The 13,059-nt window shown below is 47.1% G+C and overlaps 1 protein-coding gene across 1 annotated transcript in view; it reads left to right on the top strand.

Moving 5' to 3' along the window:
* Positions 1 to 13,059, top strand: part of LOC129670104 (protein sidekick-1-like) — a gene marked incomplete at its 5' end in the record, with an annotated part of 897,806 nt that overhangs the window by 523,351 nt on the left and 361,396 nt on the right. The window contains one exon of the mRNA XM_055598542.1: positions 1,164 to 1,297. Coding sequence (XP_055454517.1) covers positions 1,164 to 1,297 — 134 coding nt within the window. The remainder of the gene's footprint in view (positions 1 to 1,163; positions 1,298 to 13,059) is intronic.

Raw genomic sequence — 13,059 nt, 5'->3', positions numbered from 1 at the left:
CCAGCCGAGGAGCCCGTGTGCACATGCACACACACACAAGGAATGCGCACTCCATAGGGAGTGACAACGGGAAAATTTAAAAGGAAGCCGTGGGCCCTTTGGCCAGTGGCATCTCTCCTTCTGGGCGAGGCTCCAGTGAGGTTTCTGTGGGGGCAAAGGACACAACAGAGTCACTCCCCCACAGATCAACCCGTGGCCCAGCTCTCTGCTGTGGACTGTGACTGTACGCAACCAGGTAGCTTAGCCTAGAACAAGCGGCCGCTCCCAGAACTCCTAACAGCAGTGTCCTGACCCCTGCAGAACCTCTGGATTAGTCCCTGGAGGTGTGTGGCATCTACCTTACAGTCAAGAGTTACTTCAGATACCCAGCTCCTGAGATGGCAGGGTGCTTCCCTACCAGAGGAGGCACAGCCACAAGCTGGCCTAGGTGTATCTTTTGTCTATTTATTCACTCTTTTTCTTTTTTTGGGAGGTGGAGGGCTCTGGCAGGTACAATGTGCAGACATGTGCACACTCCTATGAAGGCCAGAGGTCAACTTTCAGCTATCATTTCTCAAGCTCCGTCCCATCTTGTATTTTGAGACAAGCTTTCTCACTGGCCTGGCACTCGAGGAGCAGGGCAGGCTGGTGTCTTAGTACTTTGTTCTTACTGTGACAGAACACTGTGGCAAAGACAAGGTAGAAAAGGAGGAGTTTAACCAAGGGCTTGCTTGCAGTTTTAGACATTGAGTCCATGACCATCTTGGCAGGCAGGCATGGAGCTGGAACAGCAGCTGACAGTTTACATGTTAAGACAGGAACTGAAAGGCAGAGAAAGAGAGCTAACTGGCCCTGGCCACACCTCCTAATCCTTCTCAAACAGTTCCACTAACTGGAGACCCAGCCTCCAAGCGTAAGAGCCTATGAAGACCATTCTCATTGGAACTTCCACAGCTGGCTGGCCAGTGACAAGTGTTAATCTCTTCCTTCTCCATGCTGGGATTACAAGCATGCATCACAGCCAGCTGTTTCGTATGGGTTTTGGGGATTGAACTCGGGTCCCTGTGATTTCAAAACAAGTACGTTAGCTATTGAGCCACCTGCCTAGCCGGTGTTTGGCTCGTTATTACCCTTTGTTATGTTACCGTAAGTGCCCTTGACACTGTGTCTTGTCCCGGAAACAGAGCCATCACGTTGGAGAATCAGCTGGTGATCCTTGCTACAACAGCGAGCGATGCTGGGGCTTACTACGTGCAGGCTGTGAACGAGAGGAATGGAGAGAACAAGACAAGCCCCTTCATCCATCTGAGCATAGCACGTGAGTTTTGAAAACCCGACCCATGGTCCTGAAAGAAACAGAGTCTTGCTGTAGTTACTACCCATGGTGTGGTAGGACTCCATGCAGTGTGTCTTCTCTCTGTGTGCGCTTTATGGCTTAACATTGATCTGTTGTCGATAGTTCGAAGGGGTTCAGAGCCATTGTCTCCTTTGAATGACTTGCAGACAATATGAATTTTATATTTTTAACCCAAGATCGTACTTGTCTTGCCGACTTAAAAAAAAGTTTGTTCTTTTTGTCCACTGCTAGTATTACTGTTTGAATGACTTCTTCAGACTGTTCCTATGGCTCTTGTTTGCCAGTAAAAAGCAGGTTATGTTCTGTGAACCTCAGAACAACATCGTTGAGAGAAAGAAAATGTACATATACAGTTGCATTTAAATTAGCAATATTGGGGCCAGCGAGATGGCTCAGAGGGAAAAAGAGCTTGAAGCTAAGCCTGATGACCTAAGTTCTTAAGTCAGTGCCCAGGCTCATGTGGTAGAAGGAGCACTGATGTTCAGAAGTTACACACACACACACACACACACGCCACCACCACACCACACCATGGCATGAATTTTTAAAAATGAGCAGTATTTTAAAAGGTAGGTCTACTGGTCAAGGCTTGTCATCTCCCATCTACAGGAGGCTGAGGCAGGAGGATTATAAATCCAAGACATGCCTAGATTACCAAGTGAACCCCAGACAATTTATAGGCACATTGCCTCGACATTTTTTCTTTTAAAGGCAGTGTCTAAGCATAATGCGTTGCTCATTTTCCACTTGACGCAACTAAATACACACGAGTTATAGTCGTAGACTCAATTATTTAAGGAAATTTTAGGTTGAAGGAAAACTTGAAATATTTGGACTTGGAAAATTTGAACCGTGAGCTGTACCGGTTGCTGCGGGCAGGTCAGAGGTGTGTCCGCCACGCTGGCAGCGCCTCCGTGATGGCGAAGCCCTCCTGAGAAAACACAGTGGAGGATGGTGTCGGAAGGTGAAGTTCAGAGTGTGATCCCGGCTTGCGGGGAAACTGTGTCTGTGGGTTTCGTCTTCCTGAATGGTGCTGGAGGCTTGGGAGAAGCGGTTTTCCGTCCACTCTCGTGCAATGTGTGGGGTGAAGAAGCGGTTTTCCGTGTTCTGCTAGGAGGGACAGAATGCACGGGGCAAGTGTCTGTCGTAAGCCCTGGGTGCCGGTGGAGGTGCCTAAGGGAGTGCGTCCTCGCATACCCGAATCCTGACAGCTGATGCATCTGTGTGGCTCTGTTGTGATTCCACCATCGCTCTTTTAATTCTTAAATGTGTGTGTGTGTGTGTGTACATTATTGTATGGCACCTCTGTGTACACGGTGAAGGACAGGCGTCTTCTTCAGTTGCTCTCCAGCTTTTAGGAGCATTTTGTGTGAAGGTGTGCGCATGACTGTGTGCGTGTGTGTGCGGTGTATGATGGTATGTGCACATACGTTGGGTGTGTGTACATGCTTCCACACTCATGGCTGTCCTGGACAGACAGGATGTCAGTGTTCTGTTATGTCACACTCCACTATAGGCTACTGAACCTGAAGCCAGGCTGGCCGCCAGCAAGTTCCAGCAATCCACCTGTCTCCACCTTCTGCAGTGAGGGCGCTGCAGACACACTTTACAGCGCCCAGGTTTTGTTACTGTTACTGTGTGGAGACAGGGTCTCTATGTAGCCTTGTCTGTCCTAGAACTCACTCAGAAATCAGAGTGACGACATATGACCTCGTAGAGTTCTGCCTGCCTCTGCTGGGATTAAGGGTGTGTGTGTGTCACCAAGCCTGGCCAGCACCCAGCTTTTACAGGGGTCCTAGAATTTGGAACTCAGAGCCTCCTGATTGTGCAGAAAGTGCTCTCCACCTGAGCCATCCCTCTAGCCCCCTTCCTCCTCGTTTTTAAGGTGGGCTCGCTCACTAAACCCAGAGCTTACTGATTCAGCTGGGCTGGGGTGATGGCTGGTGACCCCCAGCACCCAGCACTGTGCACTAGGGATCCTGCATCTGGGCCCAGTCTGTATGTGGGTTCTGAGGGATAGAATTCAGATCCTTACACTTGCCCTTCGGGCTCTTTACTGACTGAGCCAGCCCTCTAGAGCCTCCTTAATTCTGAGGATACTGAGTCATCCTCCCCGGATTATACACTAGGCAAACTGAGGGTTGGTCAGGCCTTTATAATGCACATTGATTAGATGCAGAATCACAGCATCCCATGCGTGATTCCCTGCTACTGAGAGACATGAGGTAAATATTCTGACTTGAGATAAAGACTAGAACTAGTACAGTGTGTTCTCCAAGTCCCTTGTGAATGCAATACTGCAGCGGTAGATAATTGGAATATGTAAAAATTTTGCAGTAACTTCAGCTCTATCCCAACCAAAAAGTATATAAGAAGCCACTCGTAAATATTATAATTAGCATGCTCCCATCTTATTCCCTTGTAAAATTATTATCTTTTCATTCTCATCAAGTAAAACACTTACACTTGAGCTATAATGAGGCTGCTGCTAAAGACTTACGTTATGTTAGGTAAAAGCTCTGCATCCTGTTCCTTCTATAGTCTTCAGTTTTTATCAAAACCAGATATGGTGTGGGAAGGGAAGAGGGTGGAAGAGCTGGTCTTATTTTAATTCTTAGGCGAACCGTCCCCTGACACATCAGACTTAGCTAAATGTTAAATGGAACCAATTATGCCTTTCCCAGTAGAAGTTCTATTTGGAAAACCTCTAAGGATCAGAAGTCTTGATAAATCCACAAACCCCTCCAGGATGTGTGTTTAAACATGGCTGCCTGTGTGTCACATGGTGCTGTGTAGGTGGAAGCTACAGCTTGGGATGGGCCTGTAGCCTCCCATGAGGCCTTGAGGCCTGGTAGAGCCATCCCTGCCCTGGACTCCCCATGGAGTTAGACATTCTCAACAGCCGGTCACATTCTTATTGAACTCGGGGGTCAGGGACTGTGCTCCAGGCCAGGTGCAGGCCGTTATCCTCAATAAGCCAATTAAAAGAATCTAATTAATTGTGGAAAGCAGGAGGAGGATATTTATCTGTCCAATATGGCCACATTGGGAAGAGGGACAAAGCCATCCCCCAAGTCCACCTTTGTGTGTGTGTGTGTGCGTGTGTGTGTAGAGGGGTGCTGAAATGAGATTAAAAACTGGCTTACTAGAGGGGCACATAGATGTACATCTAAACCGTGCTAGTCAAGGTAAGGTCCTGCCCACTGTTGGCCCATCATGGCCTGGGCTTTGGTCTCATCCTGTTATGCGGCCTGACAAGGACTGTGTAAAACCTTTTTCCAGAGACCAGCTCCCATCAGGTCGGTGCCTTTCTGTTCTGTGGAATGTCTTCACCCCCGCCAGGCCCCTGACAGCTGCAGAGGTGTGTACTGTCTACAGCCTCCGAGGTCCGTTTTGTGTTTTTCTGAGGTTGGCTTTTATGAGAACACCTTGGGAGAAGGGTGACGATTTAAAAAAACCAAAAGCCAGCCAGTGTTCCAGAAGAATCAGAAGGTATTTCCGCCAATTAGCATTTAGTGAATACAAATCCTACCCCCTTTCGTCTAGAGAATGAAGTAAGGGGCTTTGGTGTAGTAGCTGCGACCAGCGTGGTCCACCCTTTGTTGGGAATTAAATTTGGCATGGGTCATACCGCAATTAGTTAAAAGGTGAACTATCACTGGTCCCATCCCTTTTTTTGCTATAAGGTAGGAATACAGGGAGGGACAGAGCTAACCTTGTGTGTGCATCTAAATAAATAGTGTGTGTCACCTGCCAACAAGAGACATTTCCAGAAAGTGTGTATGTGTGTGTGTGCTCACACTTGCATGTGAGTGCATGTGAGCATGCGTGTGTGTGTGTGTGTGTGTGTGTGTGTGTGTGTGTGTGTGATATTCATGTGTGTAGACAAGGAGACTAGAGGAGGATGTCTTCCTCAATTGATTTCCATCTTATTTTTAGAGACAGGGTTCGAAATTGAAATCAGTGATTGGCTGGGCTTGCTGGCGAGCAAGTCCTACAAATGAGCTTATTTACAGCCCCAACACTGGGTTATAGACACTAGACCTATGTCTGGCTTTTTATGTGAGTTCTGGGGATCCGAATCCAGATCTTCATGATCGGAAGGCAAGTACTTTACCAACTTAACCCTCTCCCAAAACCCAGGGGCTGAATATTTGGGCTGCACTTTGAGGGTACGGATAAAGATAAACATTTAAAATGCACGGATTAGTAGAGCTGAAACATGGTCTCCTAATGGGGCTGCATGCTGTGTCCCGCCTGTTCAGTGGGTAGCATCATTAGGTAGCAACACTTCTCCTCATGTGTGTGGCATGGGCCACGGGTATGCCAGTCTAGGAGGGAGGCTGACCACTCCATCCAGGCTCCAGAGCAACCTTGCTGCCTTTCTGGGGCAGGCTCGCTTCGATGCTCTAAGGTGACCTGTGACACAAGACCTTAAGAACATAGGTGGCATGGGGAAGCATTCTACAGGAATCTTCCTTAGCCAGCTCCTGCAGCTCAGGTGTACACCCAACAGAGAGTGGGCTGAACTTGCCTGGAAGCAGACATTTCTATTCGAGGTCAGACCCAGGAAAGCTTTATAAACCTGTCAGCCTGCCTTGCCCTTTCATTTTGAAAAGTTTACATCGAGTTAACTTCCTCATATTGGCTCTTCCACACTGAATTAATATGTGAATGGGAGTTTCTTCTTTAAAAAAAAAAAAAAAAAAGCCTCCAGTCAGGAGATCAGATTGGATGGGGTCTGTGCAGTGATTAATCAATCACTGTTTAAAAGCCCGTCGCCCAGACTTTAGACACATCATCACTTCTGACCCAATATTCAAAATGTCCAGTGTAATGAGATTCTCTGTGAGGGATGAAGCTTAGATTAAAGCAGAAATGACTGGTTCTCTCCTTCCTGCTTTCTTCACCTCTTTCATTTTAATGTCTGCTCTTCAAACAACATTTCCAGATAGGCTATCATTTTAGCTGATCCTCCTTCAGGCTGACAAACCCAGCTTTTAATTCTGAGGCCCACTTAACATTCTTTTGTCCTCTATCATGCTAATTTAACTGCAGCCTCATAGATGGTTAGTAGTTGAAAGTGGGTCCCTGAGAATAATATCTCTGCACAGTCATCCGAGAGGACCGTCCTGTAAAACACAGCTTTGTGTGTGCCAGGCTGAAATCCTATCTTATTTTTCTCATGCTTTTAATATTAAAAGGATGAAAGGGAGCAGGTGTAAGCCTTTGAATGGGCTCTGGAATGGCTTGGCTACCTAAAGCAATAGGAAGCACTTGCAAATAGTCTCTCCAAACTGAAGTGGAGATGTTGGGTCCTCTGTCATGGGTGAGCCACTTAGAATCCAGCCACAGCTCTGTGGGTGTGTGATGCTTCACTGCCAGAATGCCCAGAAACATAAGAAGTAAGAGTTCTGTATCTGGAGGTCAGGTGTTTAACCATACAGCTAGCTATGCGCTGCGCGTGCTCCGCCCAGCAAGTGCCAGCCCACCCTCTGATGAGCGATGGTGAGCAGAACCTTCAATACACACCCTCTGGCAGACAGAACCAAGTCTAAGCTTTGATCTCCAAAGTTCTATAGACACTCTATCAAGAAAGAGGCCACAGTGGGGCCAGAGAGTTGACTCAGTGGTTAAGAACACTTACTGTCCTCTCACAGAGGACCTGAGTTCTGTTTGGGCAAGCATGTCTATCAGCTCACAACTGCCTGTAACTCCAGTTCTGGGAGACCCATTGTCCTCAGTGTCCTCCATATGCTGCCTGTACTCCTATGCACATTCCCACATGCAGACACACAAACATACACATACTTGAAAAGAAAGTAAAGTCTGAAGAAGAGAAGGAAGAGAAGAGAAAGCAGTAGCAGCAGCACCTCTGAGGGCTGGGGATGTGGCTCAGTTGGTCCAGTGCTTACCTTGCAGGCACAAAGCCCCAGGTTCGAGCCACAGCACTGCATAGAAGGAGCTTGATAGTAACGTGCCTATGGTCCCACTTCTTAGGGGGTAGAGGGAAAAGGATCAGAAGTTCATCTACCTAGTGAGTTCATAGGACCAGCTGAGAAAGAAGCCTTGAGCATCTATCTGCCCCTAGTGTGAAATACTTCATTAATCATTAGCTACAACATTCACTGACATGATAGAAACAAGGCATCTCAAGTATCTTGCTGATCCCAGAAGCTTTCTTCTGCAGCACAGTCCTCTTAGCATCTTCCTCATGACCACTTCATTCTGTCTTAGTGTCTCGTTGATGAACACTGCGTATGCTTTGTAAATGGAAGCCTTTAATGTACTTGGTCTTGATAATATGTAATTGTTTGACCAAATTATTATGGCATGTGGTTTCAGAGAATTCCAGTTCCTGTTTACGTGGCCTCCAAGTTCAGAGCAGCCTCATGGCCTCATTCAGCAGTGCCAGTGTCCCACGTAACTCAAAGCTTTGGTTTCTCCCAGGGATGCTTTTCTATCCACTTATCCATGCTGGGATAATTCACCCAGTCATAACAAAATACACAGCCTACAGACCTTCTTCTCCCCAGCAAAGGTCAGCTGTAGCCCATTGCAAAGTCCCAGAAGCACACAGTCCTGGGAGGACATCCTGCCCACTTGCTTGCAAACGAGATTTGTCATATGGTCCCTTGGGATAGCCTTTATGCAGAGCCTAAGGTCACCCAAGGAAAGGCTACAGTCTGCATGATCAGTCCTGTCAGCACACAGTATTCTACTTATGTTTTCAGCTGAAATGTAAATTAAAATTGGCAACATAAATGTTTTGTTTCTGAGCCCCTTATGGCATGGGAAGCTGGATGGTGAGTGAATGGATAGACAGATGGTTGGATGGTGAGTGGATAGGTAGAGAGATGGATGAATGGGTGGGTGACTGGGTAGCTGAGTGGATAGTTGGATGGAGGAATAGGTGGATAGATGGAAGGACGGTGAGTGGGTAGGTGGGGGGGGTGAGTAGATGGATAGTTGGTAAATGGATAGGTAGGTGAATGGATGGATGAACAGATTGGTGAATGAAGTTAAAATGAGAGGATAGGCAATGATACTCAACAGACCTTGAGTGCTAGGGCTGTAGCTCAGTGGTAGAATACTTGCGCAGCATGTATGATTCCCTAAATTCAGCTTGGCCCACCCCCTGACCGTCACCAAAGAAAAGAAGGTAAAAATTGACCTGAAGTTTCACTAACGATACTTTAGGGGCCAACAGCTTAGCTCCCTTGGTAAAGTGCTTGTCGGGCAAGAGTTCAGCTCCCCAGCATCCACATAAAAAGCTGTGTGTGGTGGCGTGTGGGCACAATCCCAGTGATGAGGAGGAGGAGACAGGAGAGTCCCTATTGCTCTCTGGCCTGCCTATCCGGCTGAACTGGTGAATTGGTGAATTAGAAACCCTGTTTCAAAAAACAAGCCTGCATGTCTCCTGATAAACAACATCTGAGGTTGGCCCCGACTTCACAAGCACAAATGAACATGCTCACATACTAATGCTCTTTGCTGCTGAGCCCAGCCCCCATGATGTACTTTTTGATAAAAACTTACTGATAAGCATAACAGTAACATGGTGAGAGAGAAGAGGTTTGATGTTTTGCTTTTTTTTCCCTTTCTTTCTTCCTTCCTTCCTTTCTTTCTTTCTTTCCAAGACCATAAGGTCCCTGGGTAAAATTTTTACATACATACTGCCCCAGTGGCTGTGATGAAGATCAATAAAATACTCTTGGTCAGAAAATATAATAAATTAGAATAACAGTGTGGAAAGAAAAGGATGGAAATAGAAGTTCCAGAAGGCAATCGGGGAAATGATGTGAAATCCCCATGCAGAATGGAAACTGGACTGTGTGCTTTTAAATGCCCAATGCATATGTGACAGCTTTAGACATGGCCCCATCAAATATTTAGATTCCATTGAATACATAGAAAAAGAGTGCCGAAAGAGTTTGATTTTATTAAAATATGCTGGCATGCTAAAACACACTGAAGATGATATTTGCATTCCTTTATATTTTATGACAAGAAATTTTAGATGTCACCTTAAAATGTGGGAAAGATACATGGTTTTACAGAATGATCTCAGGTGACCAAGGAGTAAAATATTTCTCTGGGGTGTCCTGAGATTTGGTGGGTCTTGGTAAAACGAAGGGTGTGGCTTCCCTGGAGCACCAGAGAGATGTGTTCTCATGGATGTCCCCTATTATCTCTCATGAAGTCCATGGTCAACTCCACAGGCTAGAAGACTGAGATGTGGAGGGTAGAGCTTGGGACCTCGTTTACGAGTTCACTCATACATTCTAAGGTGCTATTGTTGTGAAGAGACACCATGACCACAGCAGCTCTTATACAATAAAGCATTTACCTGGGGCTGGCCTGCGTTTTTAGAGCTTTAGTCCGTTATCATCAAGATGGGGAGCACAGAAGCATGCAGGCAGTCACGGTACTGGAGAGATAGCTGAGAGTTCTGTATCACGATCTGCAGGCAGCAAGAACAGCAAGAGACACTGGCCCTGAAACCGCAAAGCCCAACCTCAGTGACACACTCACTCCAGTAAGGCCACACCTATTCCAGCAACGCCACACCCCTCATCCCTGTCAAGTAGCCCATTCCCTAACGACCAGGCATCTGAACGTGTGAGCTTATGGGGGCCGTTCCTGTTCAAAAGCACCACCCTGAGCCACCACATGGTCATCTACCCAGGCATAAGATCGCTGACCTGGTTTCATGGTCACTGACCCAATCACAAACCGTTGAGCTGACACAGTCACAGAGTGACTGGCCCAGCCAAGAGAATGGTCAATGGGAAACTGAGGACACAAGATGATGTCTATGTGACTCCTCTTCTCAACCTAGTGACTCTGATAGAGGAGACCTCATGGCTCTGTCATCCCCACATCTTCCGTGCCTGGCTGTATCCCAGAATCCTTTCTGCCTGCCAGATGTCCCGCCTTCTGTTCTATACTTTCCTATAGGCCACAGGCTTTTTAATTGACAGGCAATGTATCCATACAACACACAAGATATTTTCTCTACAATGTATGTCCTGGATCATGAGACACCACCACCTGGCAACCCTTCCACTGAGGATTCTCTGAGAGTCCTGCTGCACCTGAATCCTTGAGATCCTGGGATTGTTTTTTGTAAAGAAGGAAGCCTTCTGTCTGGTGGCAGCACCCCTCCCCCTGGGTCTGTGTGACAGCAGTGCTAGCTATGCATACTCAGCTGTGAGCCAACCTAGCACTCCTGAGTACCATAGCAGAGTACATTTGAGTGCTCAGCAAACCTCGGCTAGGTTTAAAGTGGCTGTGAACTGGAGATGGGGTTTCTATATGTATCTGTATGGATGTCTGTGTGTACGTCTGTGTGTCTGTGTGTATGCATTCTTGCACATGTATGCATGTTCATGTGCAGGCCAGAGGCTGACGTTTGGTGTCTTCCTCGATCTCTCTCCACCACATTTAAGCTAAACCTGGGGCTCAGCAGTTCAGCTAGACTCTCTGGCCAACACCCCCAGGGATTGTCTCATCTCAGCCTTGCTGGCATTGGGATTCCAGGTATATACTGCTGTGTCTGGCCTTTTATATGGGTCAAACTCAGGTCTTTGTCCTTGTGAGGCCAGTTGGGGCAGCAGCTAGTGCTGGCAGCAGTGCCTTTGATGCTGTGGGCATATGAAGGAAGAGGCACTCCATGCACAGATTTCTAAGAAGGGTGTTCGTGGCACTCCTGGCTCCCAGCAAGGACGAGCAACTCGTGTGCCTTTCTCCGTGAGTGAACACTCGGGAGAATTTGCTCACCAAGCCAACCTGCCCAGTTGGAATCAGTAAATAGACCGTAAGCATTCATTTACTTCTGCCAATTATGAGCTGAGTATTTAAGGGCACAGATTACCATCTGGTGCTCATTTGCCTAATCAGATCTTTCACAAACTCCTCTACAAAGCTCAGCTTTAATAACTCCTGCAAACCTTCTTCCCTCTGCCCTCTTGTTAAATGCACTGATTTAACTGATCATACACGGATATGTCAGTGTGGGAGTCCACTAATGGTGCCAGTTTTAGGGCTAGAACTTGAAGTTGCCCTAGTAGTATTTACCCTTGACTCTGGGGTCTGATTTTTCAAACCCATTTAAAGTTTTCTGACAGGAGCCTTAAGTTAATTCCCTTGTAGGCTTGTCATTCGAAGGAACAGTGTTTCAAAGTCTGTCCTATACTAAAGGACTCAATCCTGCACTTCACCCACCCTGCTGAGCCCCCATCCCTTTGCATGCAGGCCCTAGAGCTTCGTCACCTTCATTACTGCTAAGAAAGATAGGAAACTTGGGAGGCTGGAGCTCAGCAGCTGAGAGCATGTGCCAGTCCCCCAAACACCCTGAGATTGGTTCCCAGAAGCTAGATCAGGTGGCTCCCAACCAACGAAAGCTCCAGCTCTGAGCTTTCAGAGGATTCAACCCTTCTGTCTGGCCTCTGTGGGCATCTACATGATTGTGCTGCATACAGAGTCATGCATGTCCAGACATGTACACATAAATGAAAATATGAACATAAAGCTTTTAAAAGATAGGAAAGTTTCAGGGGAATACAAACAAGGGCACTGGGAGGCTGGATTCTCTTACCTTCGTTCTATCAGCTTTGGCACGGCCCTCTCACATGCGTTGTCGGGGGCATCCCTAACTGAAGTCAGTCGTAGTGACTGCCCAGGAAGAGATCACAGGGCCAGCAGCTGGCCATAAATGTGGTTTTCCTGGGACAACTATATTTACTCCAAAATCAGACACAGATCACAAAGAGTGATCCTGCTCAGTTCCCTGGTATGGAGATATTAGTAGGTTTTGTGTTGTTTTGTTTTGTTTTGTTTTTTCCTGTTCTGCTGGGTCATCCCCAGTATTCTTCTTATCAGTGAATTCGATGTTCTGTTGATTAAGAAACACCTGTTGGCATTTTTTCATGTTTGGGAATTCTGAGATTTTCTAAATCCAGATTGATTTGCTGGGCTAAATTGCCTTTTAACACCCCATCTTTGAGAAAAGAAGGAACACATGGCTTTCTGAAGGACGTAGGAGAGGGACCAAGTGCCTCAGTAACAGTGTGGTGTTTGCATTGAGGGGCGTATGTGTTTCTGCTCTTATTGATGAGGTAAAGTACCCTCCAGAGGCGCCTTTATTTTGACTGACAACTCCAGGGTACGGTACATGATGGCAGGCAAGGAAGGCGTGGCGACAGGAGTGTGAGGCGGCTGCTGACACTACATCCAGTCAGGAAGCAGAGAGAGATGCATGCTGGGAATCTCAGCCCATAGGATGGAACCACCCATATTCAGAGCAGATCTCCCCACCTCAGTGAACACAACCTGGATAACCCCTCCTAGACCATAGACATGCTAACGTCTCCTGTCCCTGTCCGTTCTTGTTTAAGGACAGGACGTAGAGGTTTGTCTCCAGGGATACTCCAGATCCTGTCAATTTGATACTCAGCATTTTGGCAGGGGCTCTGGGGAGGGTGTGAGAACGGGTTTCTCTGTGTTGCCTGGCTGTCTTGAGACTCCATAGATCAGGCAGGCCTCAAACTCAGAGACCCACCTGCCTCTGCCTCCCAAGTGCTTGGATTAAAAGTGCACACCATTACTGCCTAGCTGGGCGTTCAGCATTTACCATTACAGTATCTGATGTCTCATGTGTTAGCATTAGGTCCTAACAGACAGGTAAGGACGGGAGACGTGATTAGTCCAAAAGTGTAATA

Source organism: Psammomys obesus, unplaced genomic scaffold (assembly GCF_907164565.1).
Source record: "Psammomys obesus unplaced genomic scaffold, mPsaObe1.curated_primary_1811, whole genome shotgun sequence".
NCBI classification, from domain to species: domain Eukaryota; kingdom Metazoa; phylum Chordata; class Mammalia; order Rodentia; family Muridae; genus Psammomys; species Psammomys obesus.
This window is presented reverse-complemented; position numbering and strand designations above follow the sequence as displayed.